At 44.6% G+C, this 24,424-nt stretch overlaps 1 protein-coding gene across 3 annotated transcripts in view; it reads left to right on the forward strand.

The window, feature by feature from the left end:
• The window catches only part of RIPOR2 (RHO family interacting cell polarization regulator 2), a 68,940-nt gene that overhangs the window by 14,635 nt on the left and 29,881 nt on the right, over window positions 1-24,424 (forward strand). For 2 of the 3 annotated variants that reach the window (XM_008505482.2, XM_030444859.1), the window contains exons 2-6: window positions 19,488-19,614; window positions 20,820-20,975; window positions 21,607-21,685; window positions 21,891-21,914; window positions 23,003-23,056. In XM_008505482.2, coding sequence (XP_008503704.2) covers window positions 19,488-19,614; window positions 20,820-20,975; window positions 21,607-21,685; window positions 21,891-21,914; window positions 23,003-23,056 — 440 coding nt within the window. Of the gene's footprint in view, window positions 1-1,662; window positions 2,537-19,487; window positions 19,615-20,819; window positions 20,976-21,606; window positions 21,686-21,890; window positions 21,915-23,002; window positions 23,057-24,424 lie in introns of those variants that run through there. The other variant, XM_008505483.2, reaches the window with a different exon arrangement.

Here is a 24,424-nt window from a genome sequence, read left to right on the forward strand (position 1 = left end):
GTCAGAATGAATACATGTTCAGAAGGACTAAGTGGGGCAAAGATTTTATCTAGAGCATCCATAAACCTACTCAGTCTCTAGGCAGTTTTGGCAAGCTGCAGCACTGGGAGCAGGGAAGTGGGAATGTGTGTAGAGTTGGGGGGTGATAGAGGGAAGGAAATCAGCTTTCTGCATTTGTTATGCAAAACCGAATTAAGGATCCAAGAGAACCAGTTCATACATCCCTAGAACATGTATTTGCATAGGATAGAGAGTATTTCCTTGAAAGAAGAGGCTGCAAATAAATGACGTATTTGCATCTTCCACCTCTAAGTTCAAGAAAGCTCCTGCAAGATAAGACCAAAAAGGCCAGAGGGAATTTGCAGCATGGGCACCCAGAGTAATTGCTAAGAACTACTGTAGGAGGCTCAAGGTTGGAGTAAGATGCTGCAATTAGTATATGGCACTGAAAACCTTTAAGAAATTAACCAGGCTTCCACAGTGAGAGCTGCCACCCCCTAAAAGGCTGAAATGGACTCAAAAGCATATTAACTATGCATGATGAGACATTTATAGCTTTCAGCATTGCCACAAATATTCCCTCTCTTCTTTCCCTGGCATTCCAGAGCCTGAAGCTCACAGCTGCTTTTTCCAGAAAGCATCTTCTCCAACTTGGCCTTCAAGTTTACATCTTATCTGAAACTCAAGAAACAGGGGTACAGGCAATTCAGTCAGAGCCACACAAAGGTCACCTTAAAAAGTTCACCCTGCAGCTACAGTGCTAGCACCAGCTGGCTGGAGTCCCTACACTTTTTCCAGTGGGAAAGTGAGTGTCTCTGGAAAAGCTACCACTGTGGTTGCTGTAGAGCCCATCTGAACTCAGAAACCTTGGAAACAGCCCTTAGGCCCCAGAGGTCTGCATGCCAGTGTGAAGAGCATCTTCTGTGTTTCCTCAGTTTAGATTTGTTTTCTCATTTCTGCTTCCTAAGGCTACACGGGTGCTGAAAATTCAGCAGACAGTATAAATAACAAATGTTCATCATTACTGCTGAAAATTACATGAAATGATAGGTCAGCTGGAATTGGCAGCTTGGATTTTTTTAATTCAGTGAGATTTATTTTTTTTTTCATGCAAAATGCCCTGTGAAACCATAACTCTTAATCTTCATTGTCATTTCCTAAACTCCTCCATACATATGTTACCAGTCTGTGTGCTCCATGAAAAACATCTGTGTTTGAAAGGATGAGTCTTCCTATCCTGACCCAAATAGGGAAAGACACAGGCATACAGGGAGAGTATCAGAATGGCTTCCTCAAGCCCCCTTCATATAGTGCCCATTTACCAAATTATTAATTTGCCTCTCAAAAAGAAGCACTTCAGCTCATTAGGAGACACAGGGGAGAGTCTGTTGAAAGAGCTTCAAATGTTGTAAAAGGGGCAGCAAATCATATAGAGAATACAACATGGGTGATGGCCTCAGCCATCTGTGAAAAAAAGCTGCAGAAAAGAAATGGAAAAGTCCTAAGGCTGGTGATCAATATATCCAGAGTCCTTACTCCTATAGAGAGACGTATTTATAGTAACTAGGACTACATGTTTTGGAAGGAAGAAAGAATTTGAAGAAAATACCCCACAATGCCTGGGAAACTACAGTGTTCCTGCCTTTTCATCTCGCTCAGGGTAATATGGGAAAGATGCTTCAAGGAAGAAATATTAAGCTCTGTTCCTTGCAATGTTCTTTCATTTATATTCATCTTTAACTGCTCTCTGCAGCCTTTCCAATATCCAAATTTAGAGCCTGCTTTTCGCACATGCTACTGAAGGCACCGGAGGCTACAAGCGAGCAGCCCACGGGCCACAGGGAGCGGCGGCGGCCCCTTCCCTCACCATTCCCCGGGAGACGGCCCAGGGCCATTCTGCGGATGTCCCATTTTTTTGGCAAAAAACGCCGAGTAAAAAAAGGGGAAGTGTCGCTCCGCCGCCTCTCCCAAAAAAAGGTGCAGAGCCATCGGCAACGCATCCACCCGGGACGATCTAGGGAGCGACGGGGGAAGGGACCTCCGCACTGTGAGGAACCGAGCACCGCTCCGCACCGCTCCGCACCGCTCCGCCTGGGGGTCCGCACAGGGCTGTCCACAGAGGACCCCGCACCTCCCTGCACCCCTCCGCGCCGCCCGCGGGGGCGGGCCGCGGCCGCGCAGCGCAGCTCAGCAGTGCCCCCGCCTTCTCCTCCTCTTCCTCCGCCTCCTCCTCCTCGTCCCTCCCGCAGCTCCGCAAGGAAAAGCCGGCAGCGGCTGCTCTCGCTGTCAGAGCGGCGGTGGGCTGCGATCGCCGACGGGCTGCCACCGCGCTTCTTTTCCTTTTTATTTATTTTCTTTATTTTTAAAATTATTATAATTTATTCTTTTTAAATTATTATAAGTTATTATTAGTTTTCTGGCTGCCGGCGTCGCCGACGGGTATGGGGGGCGGCGGTGCCCGGGGAGCGCTGGGAAGCGGCGGGCGATCGGCGCACCGGGTCGGGCTGTAAGCGGGCAGCCTCACCGGCACCAACAGGTACCCGGCCGCGCTCGGGGGGAGAGACGAAGGGGGGGACATAAAAACCCGGGTGGGATGGAACGAAGGCTGCCTGGTGCCGGAGCTGGCCGCGGCCGAGCCGAACCTGTGGGGCTGAGGAGCCACCATAGCCGGAGTGGGTTCTGTCCCCTCTGTCCACCTGTGAGGAGGGGACAGATTTTTGAGGAGTGAAAATGGGCTTCTGTGGGGCTTCTTGACTGTGCTATTAGGCTGGGAACGTGAAGAAAATCCTGGTTGTGGCTGTCCGCTTGACAGGGGAACTGGTTCAATGTCTTCTCGTCGCGCGTGGAAGTGCTTAGCCTGGTTTCCGTCCAAACCCCAAAAGTCTTGGCGTTTCCTCGGGTCTCGTCCTTCTATTTCCAGTGAGCTTTTATGGTATTACTAGTTGGAGGAGAGCTTAGACCCTCTTAAATTCTTCTTTCAGTCTCTGGCTTATTCCCAAGAACTGATGCAAACATATTACACACTGTCATTGCACTTTAGTTTACCTTTGAATGCCCTGGTTACAAAAGGTCATCCTAAATCCTATGACTGATCTTTCTATTGCTGTGTTAACTGAGTATTTTGCTGTCTCTCATTCAAAGTTTCGAAAAGCTTTCTGGAAACTCTGTGTGTGTTTGTGTGCCCGTGGCCATTCTGCTTCTGCACCCTTTTTATACATCTCGCTGGGAAGAGCTGAATGTATTTACAGCACAGTTTCTACATTCATTAATCTGGTCGTGCATTCTGCCACGCTCATCTTAATTACCGTGTTTGAGTTGCTGTCACGCAGCTGGAGCCCGGGGCAGGGAACATACTCCCAAACAGAAACATTATCTTCATCTTCTCCAGTGGCTAATTAGGTTTCACAAGCATCTCTCTCCTGAATAAACAGAAAGTGGAAGCATATCCAAACAGGGGGCTTGAGGAAGGAGGCAAGAGGAAGGTGTCTTTCCTGGAAGATATTTATGCTTGCTGACCAGCTATCTCTGAGATCTTCCCACACTGGGAAGACACATAATGTGAGCTGGTTTATGGTGGCCAGGCTCAAGGGAAGTATCCATCAGGACAGGTTAGAGCATTGCTTTATTAACCATAAAGGAACAACATGATAGATTGCTCCACACTGGAGTAAGTGTGGGTGGATATACGTTACATGGTGGGAGTCTAAAGGTAGCAAAATCTATCTTCTGTGAATTCAGCATGTTCTAAGCCAGTAAGTAAACCACTAGGACAGTCACTTAAGATGGTATTAGTGCTGCTTGCAAGTGCAGATTGGCACTTGTGCAGTGTGGACTTTTCAAATCCCAGCATTCATAACCTCATGCTGGTTTAACTTTTGACATCCAGGAAGCATTTTCTTGACAGTATGTGGGCTTTGGGGGTTTTGTTTGGTGGTTTGTTTTTGGGGGTTTGGGGTTCTTTTTGGTCTTTTATGTGGGTATTTTTTATTTTGTTTTGGTTTTGGGAGTTCTTGGGGGGGTGTTTGTTGTTTTGGGGTTTTTTTTTTGGTGGGGGTTGTTTTTCTTTATAAGAAACAACAGGTAGAATTTCTTTCTAGGAACCTGCCTATGGAACAGAGCAATTAGCTCTTCTGTGTCTCTACTCCTCTTCAGAATGATGGTACATTTTAGAGGTTTTCCTTCAGCAAATTAATATTCCTTAAGCACTTGGGAATGTGCAAGGGGAGAAGTGTGTGGTTTTTGAAGGAAGATCCCTAAATAAGAAGGCTTCTTTACCTCCCTGTGGTCTCAAGGCACATGGCTGTTTTACCCACAGACGTAATACAGGTACTAGGGTGAGAGCAGTAAAAAGTATGTTCTCAAAGCTCAGCAGTATATTCAAGTGCCATGCAGCATTACATTTTGCTCTTTGGTATTTTTAAACCCAAGCAAGCAGAAAGATAACTTCCAGACAAAGCACACTGCTGGGAAAATCCGCTTCTGGGGAAAGCCGCCTTGCTTCCCCACTGGGGAGTGAGAACTAAAGGCAGCCTTGGCTTTTTCCAAAAAAGGGATGGCTGGTCTGACTGGTTCTCCCCCCCCCCCATGCTATACGTGTGGCAGTGACAAGCTGCTTATGGACAACCCACTTACTGGGGTAGTTTTCATCAGTCAAGCTAAGCTGCAAGCAGGGGGTAGATGGGTGGCTTGTGTCTGTGGCCATTCAACCAGCACAGAGCATCAGCTGAAAGCAGCCAGAGAAGGAGGTGAGGCAAATGATGCCTGAACCATGCTCCTGGCATGGGCTCATTAAAAAGAACCAGGACATAATGAGGATCGGCCAGGGGCCTGTGGCATCTCTTCCAAGCTATGTGGTTCCTGGATGACTTTATTAGCAAATTGCTAAGAAACCCAGTCGTTTTCCCACTTAGCAGGTGCTTGGAGGTCACTGTTTTGTTCATTCAGCTTCCAGTGCTTGCTGCTTTTCTGGTGGTGGGGTGGGAGGTGTTAAAGGAATTTCTCAGTAAGAGATTTGCAAAACAATAATGAGAAAGAGCATGCACTGACTACTTTTCCCCCTGCCAGTTTTGCATAGATTGTGTCACTGACTCTGAGCTGTGCTTGCCCTTTTAGAAGGCAGAGAGAAAGAACTGGGCCCACTGTGAATTTAAAATCAAATTTAAAGTCTTTTGACAGCAGAAGAAGTTTTGCTCTAGGGGACTTCACAAACTGTGGTGGCTCTACTTTGGATATGCAGCAGTGTAAATGGGAATTTTATTTCCTTCCTATAGCAGAGTTGCCAACATCTTTTTTTCCCATGTGGCCCTTCAGAATTTAGTTCTGTCAGTGCAAGGCAGGAGGGCAGACAATCTGGACATCCTGAAGAGGAACGGTGGGATGGGCTTTACAAACTCCCCATCAGAGGGCTGGGAGGAGAGCAGCAGTTGGAGCCAACCCCGGATGAAGTAAACCAGATCATATTCTATATCTCTGCCTAATGTCAGGAATGGCTTGGCTAAGCCTGGGCAGCCAGCTCACTGTGAGCCCCATGACTGTCCTTCCCTGCATACCCCAGATCAAAGTAGAAACTGCTTGTTTTCCTGGTCATAGCTGTTCAGTAGCTTTATTTCCACTCCTCGGTGCTAATGCTGAACTTTCCCTCACCTGTACCAGGTGGGCTCTGTGGCTGGGCTGGGGCTGACTCCATCCTTCTCCTCTGCTACAAAGCTGTTGCTCTGACTCCTGCTTTGGGCAGGTATTTCCAGGGGAAAGGAAGCAGACGGTAAAAAGTAAACCTCTCCTGAAGCTGGTTTTACACTGATTTGGCAACAGCCACCATGCCAAAACATGGTTGAGCATCCTCCTGCAGGTGAGCACTACTTGTCTGCTCTCACTACTTTATGATCCTGTTTTATTGCAAGTGGGCAGAAGTTTTCCTTCAGCTTTCATAAAATTGTTCAGGTTGGAAGGGACTTTTAAAGGTCATCTAGTCCAACAATCAAGCAATGAGGAAGGACATGTTCAATTAAATCCGGATGCCCAGAGCCCTGTACAACCTGACACTGAATGTTTCCAGGGATTCTGGGCAACCTGCTCCAGTGTTTCCCCAGCCTCATCTTAAAAAATGTATTTCTTATATCTAGTCTGATCTACTGTCTTTTAGTTTAAAACCATTACTCCTTGTCCTGTTGCTACAGATCTGAATCCAGGGGATGCAGCTTTAGCTTTGAAGTGTCTTTGTTGCTGGCTTTGGTGCAATTGGGAAGAAAGAGGACCCCTGTCCCCAATCAGGTCCAAATTAATTAGGAAGTGGCAGTGAGGCTCCAGGAACAAGATGTATTCCAGTCATGATCAAAAAGCAGATCCCAGTACACACTGCCCCTCTCCCTGGAAGGCACAGAGAAGAGCAGATTCCTGAGTGCTCTTGAATTACCTTTTGGCAGCCACAAGCAGAGACCTTGCCTTGTTTTTTGCATCCAAGCTCTGCACCCAGTGGCCTCAGTAAGAAAGTGACTCTTCTGAGTGTGACGCAAGAACTGTGTGTGGGTTTTTCTCTAAAGTTGTCTTTTTCTGCTGTGTTTCTATGTTACAAATGTATCCTCTAATTTTTACCCTCCAACCAGCACAAAAGAAATGAGGGATTAGCACAGAAATATTCTAGCATCTTTCTTCTTTTCAATGGGAGGAACAAATTGAAGCTGACAGTTGTCTGGAACCAGCACAACACATGAAATACTCACAATAATACATTTTATCTTCCAGACCTTTCAAAGCATCAGAAGCTCTCTGGTCTCTGATGCCTCCAGTAAGATGACCTTGCCTGGCAGAGCCAGCCACCTCATTACTGCTGTCCCATTGCTCACAGCCTGCCCTCTTTTCTGGACTTTCAGCAGTCTGATTAGCTGCAACAACTAGAGCTTCCCAGGTTAGGCAGCCTGCTGATAGCCCTTCAGTGACACCAGCTCTGTTTCAACTAAGCCCTTCTGCAAGGAACTTTTTTTTTTTTAATCAAAAAACCAATTTATCTGGAATGTCCAGCAATTTGTCAGACTTGATTTTGTCCTGAAACCATCACCAGCAGGAAAGCCATCTATCAACTCCAAAAAGCCATTGTGGCAGAGAAAAATCTATCTATTCGTCACTGAGGTTCTAGTTTTAGCTCGTGCCTTCACCTCTATGAAAGAGCAGGCTAGACCAACCCTATCTATTACTACTTCAACCTTTCTATTCAAGCTGGCCAAAGGAAGGAACTCATTTACAATGAAATCTGTTGGAGAAAGACAGGCAAATAAGCACCTGCAAATAGCTGCAGGAGGTTTGTGTTTAGACAGGCGGGACAAGGTTGAACACTGCAGCTTCCTTTCTCTTTCCCCAACTTATCTACTTGCAGTTCGAGTAGCCAAAACAACTCTATCTGTCCCTCATTGAGTTGTCTTCTCTCTTTGTCAAATTCATTTTATGTCTCCTAGAAGACAGAGGCAAAACACAGGAAAAATGTGGTTTGTAGTGAATGCATCCCTGTAAGATGCCTCAGAAGTGTCAGAAGCTGGTGCTTGGGGCTGAGATGGTGGCACTGGTCCTACCAAGCAGGTAGGATGCTGGATGCAGCTCAGGGTTCAAAGTCCCAGGGGCATTTTCTAATCATTTAACATGAGGCGAAGGGCCTTTACCATAATTAAGCAGCTTGACATCCTCTGTTGGCATTTAATTTAAAGATGTTTTGGTTTAAAAATGCAAAACTAAGTGTTTATGTTATAGATTTGTGCAATAACATCCCCACAAGCAGTCTTTTTCCAGGGACTCTCCCTGGGTGTGGAGACACCTTTGTCTCCCTTCATTCCTACTTGGCATGGCTGGATTCTGGTAGCCACAGCCACCCTGTGCTTTCCCAAACATAGAGTCATGTCTGTGGGTGATGATGCTGTTGAAAAAATGTGCTCGATTAAGTGTATAATGTGTCAAGTCCTGCATGAATGACTGCCCTTTTCTTGTCTTGTTCAGTACATCCGCAAAACACCGCTTTGTTAGTTCAAAGAAGGGCCTTGGGTTTTGCACAGGGATGATTGTGGTGTCGGAAGCAATGGACTGTGAGGTGCTCTTTGAACCATGAGGCATTTTCCTGAATTCAGTGTAACAGTAGCAGGCCACATCTACTTAGATATACACAAAATCTTATTGATAAGAATAGACATCTGCTAAAATAAACAGAATGAATGGTTAGTTTATTAGGCGTTCAGACTAATAAAACCAAGAGCTGGAAATGCTCACTTAGTTGTCTGCCCTACATGAAACCAAACGAAAGCCATATTAAAAATGCTAAGACTTCAGCTGAGGATGGAGAGTAATCAGCTTAAAATTCTGCCTGCATGTACCAAGGTTTTGAATTATTTTCCATCAGAGGGAGATGCTGCCTGCCATTATCTCCCCAGATGGCAGCTAGACCACAAAGCCTTGTTTCCATGCACGCAGGTGTTGGGCTGGAAGTGCTTGCAATATATTAGATTTCCATGCACTACACTGAAAGCTTAAGCTCCCTGAAGGTTAAATGGCTTTTCATCTGTAGTTATCCTCCATGGGGGTTGCTTTTTCCCCAGTCTTTCCTGGCTCTACCCTTAAAAAGAAAATAATCTTCCTTTCTAGTACAGAAGAAGGAGGCACTGGGGGGATCCAGTGTAGCAGCTCCTCCATGAGCATAAACCAAACGCTGTACACGTTGTGTTCTCCAGCCACTCTATTTCTTGTGGGAATGTCACACTGCAACCAGGTGAGGAAAGACAATTGCTTCCATTGGCAAAAGGACAACAGTAGATTTCCATCAATGTATAAAATTATTACATCTTCCTTTTCTTATATGCAGACTGATGGTCCATTACAATGAAGTGAAAATGCAGACATCTCAGCAGAGAAGGATAAAAGAGTGGGAGGGCATAGGAGGACAAATTGTGGGGTTACTCCTATCAGCTGCTCAGTAGCCTATGATGGCTCTGGTGTGCTTTTCCTTAAAATGGCAGACTGTGGAAAATCAGGGCTGTTCCAAGATGTGTACAGCCTTAATTTGTGCAGAAAAGTTAAGCAAGATAATTACCTTGTAGTTCAGCACAATAAATGCTGTCAGATCTGTTTAATCCATGCTCAGTAATATTATCCGTAATATTTATCCGTAATATTTCTGTGTCTAAAAGACTCAAATGGCAACTAATCCTAGGGTGTATGACGTTTTAAACTCAAGATTTCTTTTTTCAGTGTTCATTACAGATTAAATTTACCAATTTAACCTGACTAGATCAACTTACTGTATATGTAGGATTTTCATCAGGTTTCCATTGGCTTTTCCAGTGACATTTCTATTGTCACTGTTTGTGACAGTGAACTACAGGCATTTGGGATTGTTCTGAGATACTGGCCAGCCTGTATTCATGGCATTAAAGTCCCCTGTCCTCCAAAAGAGGGAAGCGCATAGAGACTACTTTGGGAATGGTCCTGGGGCTCATGCCTCTTCCCTAACTGTGCCTGGTAATTGTGTGGGAGAGGGATAATTGGCACAAGCCAAACTGGGCCAGCAATTGCTCAAACAGCATAACCTCCTTTGCCCCAAGGAGTAGGAAGCCCTTGCAGATTCAAGTAGAAACAGCTTTTCTATCCTATATAACCTAATAGCTGCTGGAATGAGATGTGGTTTCAGAAAGGGGCAGCAAGGACAGCAGTTCCCCATAGAGTTCTAGGTGTTTTTTCAAGCAGTTCCTGGAAATACTTGTGTGTCTATAAAACTGTCCTGCTTTTTGTGCTGGTGGGCTGTGACTGCTCCATGTAGAACAGCAGCATGGGAAAAGGGAGCTGGGATACCCAGGTCTCCTGGGCAACTGCACAAAGTGATAACCTTCCTGGTTTTGCTCAGGTGCCCTGTTAGTCTTGGTCATCAGATCTCTTCTCCAGTACCAGCATCATTAACAAACTTTTTCAACAGTACTCTTTACCCAGCAGAGAGCCCCCCCCCTTAACCCTTCATCCTGCATCACATCTCTTTCAGATGCTTTTTCCATCTCTTTTAATGATCCTGGCTAGAAAAGATGGTGGTGGCTTGGGGGAAGTTTTGGCTATTCGGTGGTATTGGATGTGCACCATTGCCTCCTGTGCCTTTGAGAGTTTTTAAAACTGAAAAGAAGAATAATAACCTCTTCCATGACTTTGAATGAAAGTTTTTAAAGTCATGTGTGTGAGACCTTCTCTAGCAAAAGATTCAAGTCTTAAATTTAAATAAACTAAAGCCAAGAGACTAGAGCTACATCAGCTCCCACAGCCTCTCTGGGTTGTGCATGGACAGTGTTCAACTACTTTATGTACCAGAAGGAAGCTTCAGACACATTCTATAGCCAAATATAAATGAAGTAACAGTACTTTTATGGCAGTGCTCTTGAAATGGCCACACTTGCGAAGTGTCAAAAAGATTAAATAAATCAGTGGCTGAAGTACTTGTATCCAGGAAGAGAATGTCCACCTTTAAAGATGTTCTATCCTAAAACATATAAGGGTGGTCTGCAACAATATTTTAGTGAGTAATGTGTCACTAAGACACCTCTTGAAATAGAACGATGGTATAAACATGCAAGGCATTTTAAGTCACCCTAATCCCACGTATTTAAAGTGAAGCAGCAAAGTGTTTGTATCTCATTAGCAACTGGAAGGATTTGACAACAATGATGTTTTACTTTCCTTTCAGGGATGAAAAGCCCCTCTTTGCTTAATTTAGCTAACTTGTGTTTATACTGGAGTGTACCTGGAGTGTATAGGGAGTGCAGCAACAGTTTGTCTGTCTTGGATGAAGAAAACCAGCTAATCTCTAGAACAGCCCAGTGGTTGCCTGGACCATCCTACACACGTTTACTCAGTGCCTTTACTTTTCCCTCAGATGCAAAGATGCTGTAGCCTCAGCTTGCTGCCTTTGCCCATGCTGTGGCCATCTGCATTAGCTGAAGCTTATGAACAGCAGAAACACTGGTGCAAAGTAATAAAAGAAAGCAGCACTCTTAAGCATGATTTTATATTAAGCACTGTTGGGTCACTGCTTTTCTCTCCTGACATAGAGATGGGGTTTATGTTCATTGCTTACACGCTCTGAGAAAGTGAGGCCACTCTACTGCTTACACTTGCCATACAAATTTAGGTCACTGCTCACAGTCATCAGGGAGCCTGTGAAGACTCCCACCAGTGATGCATACAGACATCAGGGCTGACTTTCCTTGCTTCTTCTCAGATCTTACTCTCATGTTTACCCAAGTGTTCCTGTTGGTCAGTAGGGGACAAGAGATGCCACCTGCACCGTTCATGGTTTCCTAGGCCTCCCTCACTGCTAATGCTTGCTAAAGTGCAGGGTAGGTTGATCGCTTTTTGTGACCCAACATTCTTGGTCAGCTGGGTGGTGTTCAGCCTAAAAAAAGTAGAGAAGCAAGCAGCCAGGTTGCTGCTAGACATAACAATTCCCATAGCCCATTTTACTTCCTGCTGGTCTTACTACTTCTCACAAGATCACTTCTTGTAGTTTATCTTCTAGCACAGGAATAAATAACAGAGAAACACAAAGCATTTCACCTTTACTACTGTGTAGCTCTGCCAAAACAACTGTGTGATTAATTATGCCCAGGTCACTTGTGCTGAACCACTGTTAGGGATTTGATGGAGGGTGGGTTTAAAACGCCAGAAGATCATTCTCAGTTGATTTTCAGAAATGCTTTTTCTTTGGATTACTTGACAGCACTTGAGTGGAAGTGGGGCTTTGTTTTAAATTAAATCTCTAACTGACACAAAGAATAATCACTGATGAGTAGAACTGGAGCTGACTTCTAATCAAAGATCATTCTGCATACTGGGGTGAGTTTGAAATGAATGAACGTCAAATCTAATTAGGCGGATGGATTCTGACCCCTCAACCACACTCATACATACTTGTTACAGACCAAATTTTGCTTCTCTGCACTAATGCCAGCTGAACATGATTGCTCTGTGTTCCGAGTGCTGCAAGGGAACAGCATCCAGGAGGGCACAGCGTGGGGTTCGTGCGCACGCTCACTCCAGCTGCCAGCATGAAACAAATGGTGGAACTGAAAAAAAATGAGGTCAGCTACCCTGAACCCATCTGTCGTGCACAGGAGCCATTTAGGATCAAATTCATTTTCCTTGGGGTTATTACAGTGAAATAACTCATTTACATCTCCCTCTCCTTAGGTTTTGGGCACGTGCTACAGCAAGGGTGAGGTGGCTGTAGGTGTTTCTCTGAGCGGAGGTGAAGCAGAGGGAAGGGCAGTTTGAGTCTCCTTGACTGATGAAACAGGGCAGGTACCCAGAGTTCTGGTGAAAAAGTAGCTACAAAAAGGGCAGGAAGAAAGCTAATTGCAGTACAAGGCAGAAAAGTGCTGCTTTTACTTTACCTACTACCAAGTAATTATTTCTGTGATTACTGTTAGAGCCAAAGGCTTAGTGAAAATAAAAGACAAAGTTAAAAGTCTCCACACTGACTTTGGCACTTCGCCCGGTGTGAAAGCCAACGAATGTTTACTGAATTTATAGAACTATACTGCAGTGGGAGCATCAGGTATCAGGTCCTATAAACATTTACAGCCACATATTCTTTCCCATTTGCTATTGACCTGGATTGCTTTGTTTTTTTCCCCCCTTACTATTTGCATTTTGGTTTATGTACTTCAGCTAGTTTGGGAAGGAGGCACAGAACAAACAGCATGAGCTATTCCAGATGGTAGGCAATTTCTGTTCAGGGTGTCTAGTGATGTGCTAGCAAATAATGCAACATTTTAGTTGAAAATGTCCTTACACACAACATAAAAAAGGTTCCTATAGGAATGCAACCATTAAGCCCAAGTCTTGCTATTCACATCAAGCCTTGGGAATAATTTTATCTGAAAGAAAAGCTAAAAATTTTGTTAGTAATGTACCCAAAGTCAACATTTTAATCTATTAGAAACAGGTAGCAGTGCCTTGTGCTCACTCACAGGGATTTCTGCATGACAAAGTAGAGAATCCAGCTATGGCCTTAAGTGGAGTTGTAAAAGATGCATGAGTTTCATAAACACTCATTCGTGCATTGGAAAACCTGAATCCACCCAAACTGAAGGTATTGAAATACAACTCATAAAAGAAGGAATCACCGCAGGTGTCACTGACGCAGAAAAAGCCCTCAGTGAACAGTGAGATTGCTCTGGGTAGTCAGTGGCATGAGAGGTGAGAGGTGGAGGAAAGAACCCACCTCAGGCTGCCAGAGAGGGCAGGACAAGCTGCAGTGGGTTAAACTAAGATTCCTGATGCTCTAAGAGATGGGGCAAGAATTTGCCTCCTTGTGTCAGGGCAGGAATATGGGGGTACCAGTGGCTTTGATGCCCACCTACGTGGGACTGGGGTGCTCCCACATTTGCCATGCAAAGGAGAGGGAGTCATCTTGGCCATAACTACTTCTCTGTGCATTACTGCTCTCCACAGCCATGCTGGTAAGCCCATGTGGCTCTTTTTCTGTATGCTAAAATTAATGTTTGAAGCTCACAGATCTGCTGGCCTTTCACCGGCTGATGTAGGCTTGGGAAATGTGCTTGTCAGTGTAGCCATATGCTGCTATTTGGGAGTATCTCATAGCTGTGGACTTCAATGGAATAAATGCACATGATTTTGTTCTGGCAACCAGAATAGCTCTTCAGATGGAGCTCACATGCCTGTACAACTCTGGCAAATGCTGCCCTGCACAAGGAAGGAGCAGCCCAGTCACTGAGAGCATAAAATGTGCCATGAAAGTCTTAATTCATGTACTCCAGTGACCAGGAGAAGACAGCTTTCTACAGGTTTTTTTCCTGGAGATCACATCCCATGGAAGTGTTCCTGACACATCCAGAAATTATAAGTCTATGCCCTAATGCCTAAGAGTTTTTGTCGTAAAAGTTTAAAAAGTTTTATGAAATAATTAAATTTCTTATGAAGGTTTTTATCATCCTCTGGAGCTCTCTTACCCATATGTTATTGTCAAATTTTTATATTAAAAAACCCACCCACAAGAATGTCTACATTATCATCCAAGCCACATACCTATGTGCCTTCTAGGAGTCTAGGGAACATGGAAACCATAAATTTCAGGCAGTTTATTTCAGCTACTGGCTGTTCTGGCCTCATATTGTATGGGTGATTCAATTAAATCACAAGGAAGAAGTTGGAAAAATGATATTAAAAATGACTGGGCTACAAAAGAAAGTAACACCAGCTGAAAATGTACTGAATGAGCTTAGCATTGAACTGAGCCTGAGTAAGTTTAGAATTGAATTGTGCTCTTTGGGTTTATGAATGCAAAGCAGAAAGAATTGACTGTCAGGGAGGAGGACATGGCTTCTAGGGAATAATCAGTTTTTTCCCTTACTGGATTGGAGATGCATGCTCCTAAATGGGATCTTGCAGCAATGAAAATGTTTCCCTTTTTAAGCTGGTCAGCTAGTCTGATAAGCATAACATGACACTGAGGAGAGAAGAACATATTATTTTATCTCATTATTCAAGAAGATACTAGTTAATTTGTTAGACCTTGAAAAACGTTCTTAGCATGCAAAACTGAATCAGTTGATTTCTGTAGCCTTCCACTCACATCAGTTTAGTGAGCACCCTCAGCTTGCCTTAACCTGCATAGTTACCTCTAGTTTTTAACAGACAGCTTGCAGACCACAGATCAGCAGAAGGAACAACATGCAAACCATCTCACTGTAGGGATTACATCTTCTTAGATCCAGAATGGGCCTTGAAACCTGTGTCACACAAAAAAACAATATAGGAAAGGATTATCTAGGAATCCCTTCAGTCACTGAGTCCTACGCCATACTCCCACTTAATCAAGGATTATTCAGAATCTCAGAGCATCCTCAGAGCCTCTATTCCACAAACTCTCAGCTGCAGACAGCTCTCTAACACCCAGCAGCAAAACCCAGACTCAGAGCAATAGCTGTAGATGCCACAAGAGAAGAATAAAAGGAATCAAGGGCACCATTACCAGTGGTGTACTTATTGCAGGTTTACAATTTCCCCTTGTCATGTGCTGAACAAAAAACACCATCTCCAGATTTGGGCATGAGAAAAAAGCAAATAAAAAAATGACTGCAAAAGTCAGCCTAGATATAGCAAATGGGTTTGTGCCAGAATTTCCCCTCTCTTAACTTGGATTGAAGTCCACACTGTTTATTAAATATTTTGTCATTAGGAGAGGTGGAAGTCCATGCTGAGGGTGATGCAGAGTGGGCGGTCCTGTGGAAGTGATGGGCTCGGTGGTCCCTTCCACTCTCATTAGCTCAGGCTCAGCTGTTTCCCTGTTTCCAGACTGAAAGGAAAGCTGGGAGAGGGGACTTTTATTTCCCCCGGGGACAGAGACATCAATTATCTTGCCATTCCCTGCTGCAAGCTGTGAATGAATAGGGAAGAGAAAAAGCACTGATAGGATTTCACCTTATCACTGGTGAATCACCCGCTGATGGGCTTATCATTCAACTGCCATGCACTTAGAATGGGCAATGCTGATTATATTAATTATGTCCTACACAGCACACACTTACATTAGCAGTGAGCAGACTGGTGACTTTTAAAAAATGAAATATCCATGGTGCACCAGCCCTATAGATTTAAAAATGTAAGTGTAGTCATTGGCTCTGCTGCTGAGGTTGAATTCTCAGACCTCAAAAGCATTTAATACCCTTTTAGATAATATGCTTTATAATGAGAGTCAAATGCATATTGAATCTAGAAGACAGTAGAATTATGCTGAGTAACTGCTGAAGGCAGACTTTGAATCTTGGTCACTGTCCTGCAGTAGCACCAAAATCCCCTTAGCATTATTCATCTCTAGGGATACTGATAAGGACAGCAAAAGATATGGGTAAATCTTTGTTGGCTGAGCCTCACTAGGATTTTACTACTGACTACATCTATGTGTATAATCAGAACGCAGCTGTACTGTTAAATTCAGAGGAAAGACTGTGTAGTCAATAGCACAGAGGCCTGTGAATGGTTTAAAAGGCAGGAAAATAAGTCCCCCTCTACAAAGTAGATTATCACAATGGGATGAATACTCATCACTTGAAGTGTATTTGCTAGATACAGGTATCATAAATAATCTTTTTACATGATGCCCCTATGCAGCCACTGTCCATGTGAATCTGGGCTAAGAGGTTGCAGCTGCTGGGCAGAGTCAATGCTATTTTGTGAGGTCACTTGGAAATATCTGGTGTGTCAGCAATATAAGTTTCAATCAGAATGTGTTTGTACAATAGAGTCAGTGTATAACCTGACCAACTGAAAAGTAACTGAACAGAACTGGAAGATTTTGTCAGTTCTGACTCTGTTACATCCTTTTATCACAGTTTTCTTCTGTGCAGAAATGAAACACATGAATCACCAGGATTATATATAATATATAATGAGAGAGCAGCAACCTATCTGGGCTCTGAGTTCTGACTGTTTTATGCAAAAGCAAAGCTCCTGGCAGGTCTTCAATTTGCATTTCCATTGCACTTCTTCCACACTTTCTAGTCCTTACACTATCTTGAGGACAGTCTGAGCTACTAAAGCCATCCCAATGCTTCAGCAAAAAAAAATAAGTAAATTGCTTATCCAAAATCACTACTTTTTAAAGTTTCCCCAAAGCAAAAGAAAACCAAAATACTTTCAGTATGCCCTGCACATGTGGACACAAAGGTTTTGTTCAGGCAGAACCCATTCACCTTTCATTCGTATTAAGGCAGAAGTTATTTATTGTGTGGAGGATATTAGCATTTTGAGGAGAGTTTTGAATCTAAGGTAATTACATTTTTATAGCCAATGTGAGCATGACTTACACTCAACTTCATGTTTGATTTTATTCCTCCTATTTTCTAAGGAATCACTGATATTTGTGCAGTTAAATTGTTTAGCTTCTATCATCCTATACTTCCAAATGCTGTTGGTGGAGGTGTTAATCACCTTGTAAAGTAGGACAAGGTCTGAGCACTTGCAAGGGATTTTCTGCTCTCTGGACCCAGCTTTTAATGCAAATCCTCGTATATAAATGGCAGTATACAGCATGCAACCCAACTGTCTGCAGGTTATTTGCAAAACCAATGAGAACTTGCAGCATGGACCCCAGAGTACTGTGTGGTTTCCGCTTTGTTTCTTGGGTCCTGGTTCCTGGTGGGGGTTTGAGCTTTTAGACATCAGCTGGCATGGGTAGATGTCATCATACACAGGGATGCAAGGTTTGACTCTGGAAGCTGTAGAGTGGCTAAGTGCTGAGCATCAGCAAGCTGGAGCAGAGCTCAGTTGTGCAGCGCTGTGCTGAGAGTCTTAAGGAGCTGGGGATGAGTGTCACCAGGTTTGGGCTCTCATTGACTGAAGATTCAAGTACCTTCAGCTGTGGCTGGAGTATGTTTATCACTGCATGAGGCAGCCAAAGTGCATCCTCTCTGCAGCTTCTCCTGAACCTGCGAGGAGTGGCTACTCCCAAGCCCCTTCTGCTCCCACTCTCTCCTGGCTGTGGGGTGTGAGCACCACCAACAGTGGTGCTCATGGCACTGCTCTGCCTGAAGCAACTTCTTTGTCCCAAGCATTTATCCTTGCTGTGGATAAGCTGCCCTGGCTCTGAGTTGGATGTCCTGCATCCAGGCTCAGCCAGGGACAAAGATGGTGCAGCACTGTTATCTGCTGGCCACAGCAGAGCAAAAAATTGTCCTTAATTGCAGCCCAGGTGGTACCTCCGAGGGCTGTCCTGTCACAGGGGGCAGTTCTTGCTTCTGAAACAGAAAGATTGACTCTGGTTTTTGTTGCGAAATAGGCAAAATTTCAAGTTACCAGTAGCACTGAGCAGTGCTGGGACTGGAAGAAATATTTCTGGAGCTCTTGCAGAAATATTCCTCAGGCAATGCAGTCCTCTCCATGGAGAAGCAGTAGCTTGCCACGACACCTCATATCACCTCAAAGAGTATTTGCCCAGCTTAGTGCTACACACTAAACATAACTGGATGGCACACATTTGCCTGTGTATTTGCTTTATCCAGTGAGTGTTTGCTGTGCAGGCACCACGTAGCACTGGTGCTTATCTTTAATAAATATGTTCAGTTGAGAAGGCTTATGTTGTAAATCTGTGGCCTTCACAAGTGGCTGCTTTTGGGGGCACTCGTGATCATTACTCATCTGTGGAGATGAGAGGGTGGCTTAGATTCACTGTTACACCTTTAGCCCAGTGTAGATCATGGTCTCACAGGCATCAGTGCCTCTGCTTGCAGGATAGCTCCAGCCTCTGCCATGCCATCCTTCCTCAGCTCAGCTGTTGGAGTGAAATGGACTGGAGGCATGAGGCATGCTGGGTACAGCTTTTAAAAGAAATGGGGTAAAAATATTATTAAAAAATCTCTTTTTCATTTTTTTTTTCAGGTTATTTTTAAGCTGGCCTAATTTCTCAGTGCAATGGTATTCACAGCCATGCTGACACCCGGGGAGGGAAGAAGGTGGTGACATTATAGGTCCTGCAGGGAAGGAGTTGGTCCCTAGCAGCACCTTAGGACCAGTTGCCTCTTTTCCAGCACCCCCTTTCCCTCCTGCTCTTTGTCCTGCTGCCTGGCCTCATGCTGGCTGTGATGTCCCTCAGATGTCTCAGTGAGGCCATTCATCTCACCACAGCAGCACAAAACCCAGGCAGCATAAAAATCTGCTTCATTGGGCAGCGAGTGCTGGGGTTGGGATGTGGAAAACAGTGGAACAAGGATGAAAAGAAGAGACATCCCTTTTGTCACCCCTCTTGGCAGCAGCAAGCTGATGGACCTGTTGTGACCCATGGTGCTTGTTTGCTGTTTCTGTGAGGATATTGAAAACACTTTGGTTTGGTTTGGGTGCCAAGATGGGCCTTGGAAATGAGCACACACAGAGCCAGTGCTTCCTAAAGGGATGCTGAACCACCCCTGAGCACATGAAATGTAGTATGTACAGTGCCTGAAGATTGTTTACTCACCTCACCATCCCTCTCTCATCAAAGCATGCCACGATTGTGTGTACACCCACCACATCTTCCTTTTCAGCAGCCAGGCAGAAACAGACAAGGAGAAAACTACCAAGAATCTACCAGCCCCCTAAATGCTCTTCACGCTCCCAAAATAATCTCCAAGACACCCTGATGTAGCAGATGGAGATGCCAGGGCTGGGGTGAAGTACACCAAGAATGGGAGAAATCAGGGATGGTGTTGGGATAAGCACACTGAAGCACCCGGTTCCTAGTCCCATATCTGGGAGCTAGATGTGTATCTGGCAGATTTTCCATAAGTCAGAAGTGAAAATAGGACCCTTTTATTTTTGTGGTTGAACAGTTTGGCAGTGCAAAAGAGATCTCTGCTCTGGCTCGTGGCCCCTTGTGGGGTTCAGTTACCCCTTAGTATGCCCGATGGGCCCCAGGTAGTCTTGGCCTCACCCACAGCCTCTTACCTTCCACTGTCATTGACCTGCTTTCTGTTGTTTTCCAGGAATCCCTTCCAGGCTCCCTGAAATCATGTCAATAGGATCACAGTCATTCTCTCCAGGAGGTCCTAATGGGATTATTAGAAGCCAGTCCTTTGCTGGCTTCAGCGGGCTTCAGGAGAGACGATCCAGGCAAGTGCTCTGCTCTCTAAGGGGAATTTTCAAATCAGGCCCAAAGGGAGGGTGAAGGTGGAAAAGAGGTGAGAGAGGGCTGCTTTCTCTCTGCAGAAAAGAAGTCAGTCCTCTAGGCTACAATTGATACATTTATTGCTTGTATAACAAAGCTGTTAGCCTCTGCCTTAGCTAGCAAGTGCCTGTTTGCCTGTTTGCCTCTCCCCCAAGACTGCAGGGCTTCCTCACATGCCACAGAAGGGCATTCTCTGTGGGAGAATTTCAGAGAATCATTCAAATTTACTAACTTGCTCAGAAATCTTTTCGACATATGAAATGTGCAGGAACACGATGCACATCCCACCATGCCCAATTTAAGACTGTTGCTACCCAAAACAGATTTTCATGGCTTTGCTGCCATGAATTCAAAACAACTCTCCTTTCCTTTGTAGGGCTACCTTCATGTCCTTCTAGAAATGGGGCAGAGCTTGGCTGCAGAGCTTTTCCTTGCACTGCCCTTTAGTTAAGATTCAGAGCTCCGAGTCAGGTACTTTGTCAGTCATCCAGCTCCTCAGGCCCCTACAGGCTCCTTTACAATTTTTCCAGCTAACCATCAGCTAACAACTGAGGACTAACGATAGGCAAAGGCTCACCTCCCATCTTCGATGGACTCAAGTCAGTGATGGTTGCTAGCTGCTGACCTACCCCAGCAGAGTCACTTAAAGAGGCACCTATATGTAGCACAACTAACCTATGGGCCATGCTCAAGACCAGCACTGTGATGCTGTCCTCCAGATGGGCTCTTAACTGAGCCCTCATCCACCTCAGGAGCCACTGGGCTTTACGCCTAAGATTATCTGGGCTCCCCTTGTTTCTCAGCACCTGGATGTAGCTGAGCCCTTTTATGGCTGTGTCTGAGCAACGTGAGGCAAGACAGGCATAGTGTAAGACAGAGAAAGATCTGATGAGCTCCAGACTCAGCCTGGCATTTCCAGACCAATGTTTGGATATCAGCAGGGCAACTGGCATATCAGAAGCTGACAGCGTGTGTCCCAGGCAGCTCAGACCTCTTAACCTGTAAACAAATTCAGTCCTTTAACCGCCTGGCACAGAAGCAGATTAATTTCTGCTAACAGAGATAATACCAGAAGATTTCTTCAAGCTACACTCCTTTGAGATCATTATGATTTATAGGGATTTCCTCCTCTTTCATGTTCATTTTGCAGGTGTAACTCCTTTATTGAAAATTCCTCTGTACTCAAGAAGCCCCAAGCAAAAGTGAAGAAAACACACAATTTGGGCCATAAGAACAGCACCACACCCAAAGAGCCCCAGCCTAAAAGGATGGAAGAGGTCTACCGAGCCCTGAAGAATGGCCTGGAGTAAGATCCTTTTTAATGCTTCTTGATTGAAGCTTTCCATGTCTTTTTAGAGCCTGAAGAAACATATCACTGGAACAGGCATCCTTAATCATAGGAGAGTAAAACATACCTCTTGGAGCCAGTATTATAACACTTAGGGACTGAAATATTTGTTCAGAGGGTGGAATCCTATTTCCACTCCAATTGCTAGGAAATGTCCCAAAGGCTGGGATTTCAACACTGGTTTGTTGGGGTTTTTTTCCCTCTGAATTTCCTAGAGTCCTATCAGAGGCTCGTATCGCCCTTAAGATAATGTCCCAGACAATAAAGGGGCTTTTACCACCCAGATACAGGCACAGTGATTGAAACACAGCCCATAAACAAAGCAGCAGATTAGCTTCCTTGAAACTGGTGTTTCAGTGTAAGAAGAACACTGAGTTCTTATGCACAGCTAAATAAGTGGCTCCTATTTATTCTGAAAATGACAGCAGGGAGCTGCATTTAGGACAGATCAATGTAAATTAGTGTTTATCTGAAAACAGATCCAATGAGGAAAGCCATTTATTGCACAGATTTCCTTTTAGGATGGTCAGCAGCCAGCTCAATATGTGCTGCAGAGCTCATGCATCCTTTCTCTGGTTTGTGTTTACAGCGAGTATCTGGAAGTTCACCAGGCAGAGATGGATAAATTGACTACTCAGTTGAAAGACATGAAAAGAAACTCACGCCTGGTACGTGTCACACTTTTTCATCATGGGAGTGCTTTTTCATCATGTGAGATGCTGGAGCAGCTGCAGGGTGGGAGCTGGATACAGGGAATTTGCATTTATGTTCTTATTGCCCTCCAGTCCTGTGATTTCTATTGACTGACAAACATGACTTTCTTGTGGTGGTGATGTTGCAAAATTAATGACAATTTTATCTTCTCTTTTGCAGGGAGTCCTGTATGATTTAGATAAGGTACGTTACCCCCCTTTGACACTGGTTTTGCAAGGAAGCATTGGTATTCATATGGTGTAAGTAGCTGGCATGGGAAACCTCTCTAAGCCGGATTTACTACTCAGGCCAGCAATATCAAGGGAGAAGTTACCTGACAATCTGCACTTGTAAAGGAAGAATTCCCACTCCCCTCTTCTTCCAAAGGCTCTGGTATTGCCCAGCACCTTCCCCCGCCAGCTTGGCTCAGTAAGCAGCCATCAAACTTAGCCCATTAGCTCTTCCTCAAGGTCTGCCGAGTTAAACCAGACCCAGGATGGGCACAGGGAAGAAGGCAGACTCCTGCCAAAGGAGGATGTAGGCAGAGGAGCAAAACCTCCTGGTTTGTTCAGCTGCCAGCTGTTAAATCAATCCCCTTGTGCAACTTTGCCCTGCTGGCTCCAGGAGGGGCTGGGGGGGGACAACGACTGGCAGGGACATCCCAAAGTGGCCGTGAGAGCCAGGTCAAGCCCTGTCTCATCTCTGCTCCTGCCAGTTCTGGGGAAGGAAAAATTGAAAATATTATCCCTGCAGGAAAAATCTGAGTGAAACAAAAGGAAAGCTTTCAGAAATGTTTCCTGAACAAGTCTGGCTTCTTTTCAGTCAAAATGCCAAGCTTGGTTTTTCTGTCAAAAAGCCAAGCTTGGTTTTGCTGTCAGAAACAGTTTGCAGAGGAAAAAAAAAAAAAAAAAAAAAAAAAAAAAAATGGGATTTTCAAAATGCAAAACCTGATCAATTTTAATACAGGTTTTCAAAGTACTGAGATGACTGTATTTTGAACTAATAAAAATCAGATCCTTTGTATTTTTTTAAGAATTAAAACAAACTAGGGAAAACCCATCAAAGAAAAGCCTGGTTTTGTTAAAAAGTGCATTAGGCAGAGAAGTCAGGGAGCTCCATTGTCAGCAGCAGATGAGGGGCAGTAAGGTGGGACAGCTGATTCCATATTCATATGTTTTGAGGAGGAGTTTCCCAGCATCATGGGAACCAGAAGACCTGAGGAGAGCTAGCATGATGATGGTTTACTGATTTATTTAAATGTGCCTCGCCCTCTGCTTCTTCTTTTCCTTCAGCAAATCAAAGCAGTTGAAAGATACATGAGAAGGCTGGAGTTCCACATCAGCAAGGTAATGCGTGCTCCTATCATCTTTCTCCCGCATCTGCTCCTATGTTATTAGGAAAACAAACCCGTGGCCTCCTGCTTCTCCTTCACTCCGGGGAGGCCGCCTGGATGAAGCCTCACCCAGATTCAGTATTTTTACTGTGACAGTATTTTTGGTCAGAGCCAAAGAATGGGTTTCCACGTGATTTGCAGCCCCTGAGGTCCAGCCGTGCCCCAAGACACTCCCATCTTGCTTTCCAGGACAGAGAGAACACAGGGTCAGGCACTTGCTGGGAAACATTTCTTTTCTTGTGTACTTATTGTTAAACCATAGGTAGAGAGAGAGTTGCATCTGAAAGTAATTTAATTCACCAGTTGTCTCTACTGTAGGCAGCAGCTAGATTGGACTTATTCCTGGATTTCACTGCTAATGCTTTTGTTGCCTGCTTTGGGGCCACATCCACTTGATTACATTGGTGAGAATAGTCAGTAGAAGTACTGGTGATTTATTCTAATACATTTTAAAGCTGGATTAAAACCAAGGCATGTATTCTCTTACTTATAAACATATCTGCTAGCGATTAGTTGCTTTTCCGAGCCTGACAAAAGAATGAATTATTTTTGATGGATGAAATGTCTTTTGAGAGTCATTTGAAAAGCATTCACGCAGCTTGAAGTGCTCCCATTATGACAACCCATCCAAACCTTTTAATTTCAGTCTTCTTTTACTGTTGAAGCTGGAAAAATAAAAAAAAAAATAATAAAAATCGTCCTGCGATAGATTGAAATTTTGTTTCCCAAACGACCTTCTCTCTTGCTGGCAACATGAATGGCAAAATTAGTGCTGAAAAAACATTTCCATTCAAGTCCTTCCCACTCCAGCCTGCTCAGAGCTAATGGTTTCAGGGCTCATAATAGGACTGAAAAGCATTGAACACAAGAGGTGACACTGGTCAGTATTACTCAAGCTTGCCGAGCACATCAGTTCCCTTTCTGTAACCCACAGCAACAGAGACGAAAAGAGTGGAGCTGTGCTGCTTTAAAACACAAGGGCTTGGGCAGGTAAAGAAACATCTTTGTAATGCTGGAAGAGGTCTTTTTCAGCTGCATCCAATCAGGGCTGCAGTGATGTCTTCTGCTGTCTGCTTGCTGCTGCTCTGCAGGGGAAGCAGAGCAAAGGAAATGGGATGTGATGCAGCAGACCCCACGTACTGGAGGGCAAGGCAGGTGCCCATGCCCTGGCCATGCTTGCAGGGGCAAGACATCAGATCAGGCCTAATGCTCTTCCTGGATGGCAGAAATAAATACCAAATGACAGCTATTTATAGGAGCTGTCTCTAGCTTGCTGACTTGCAAAAGAAATAGGAGTGGCTACAACTCCAGGAAGCTTCTT

This window comes from Calypte anna, chromosome 2, assembly GCF_003957555.1.
Source record: "Calypte anna isolate BGI_N300 chromosome 2, bCalAnn1_v1.p, whole genome shotgun sequence".
In the NCBI taxonomy this organism is placed as follows: domain Eukaryota; kingdom Metazoa; phylum Chordata; class Aves; order Apodiformes; family Trochilidae; genus Calypte; species Calypte anna.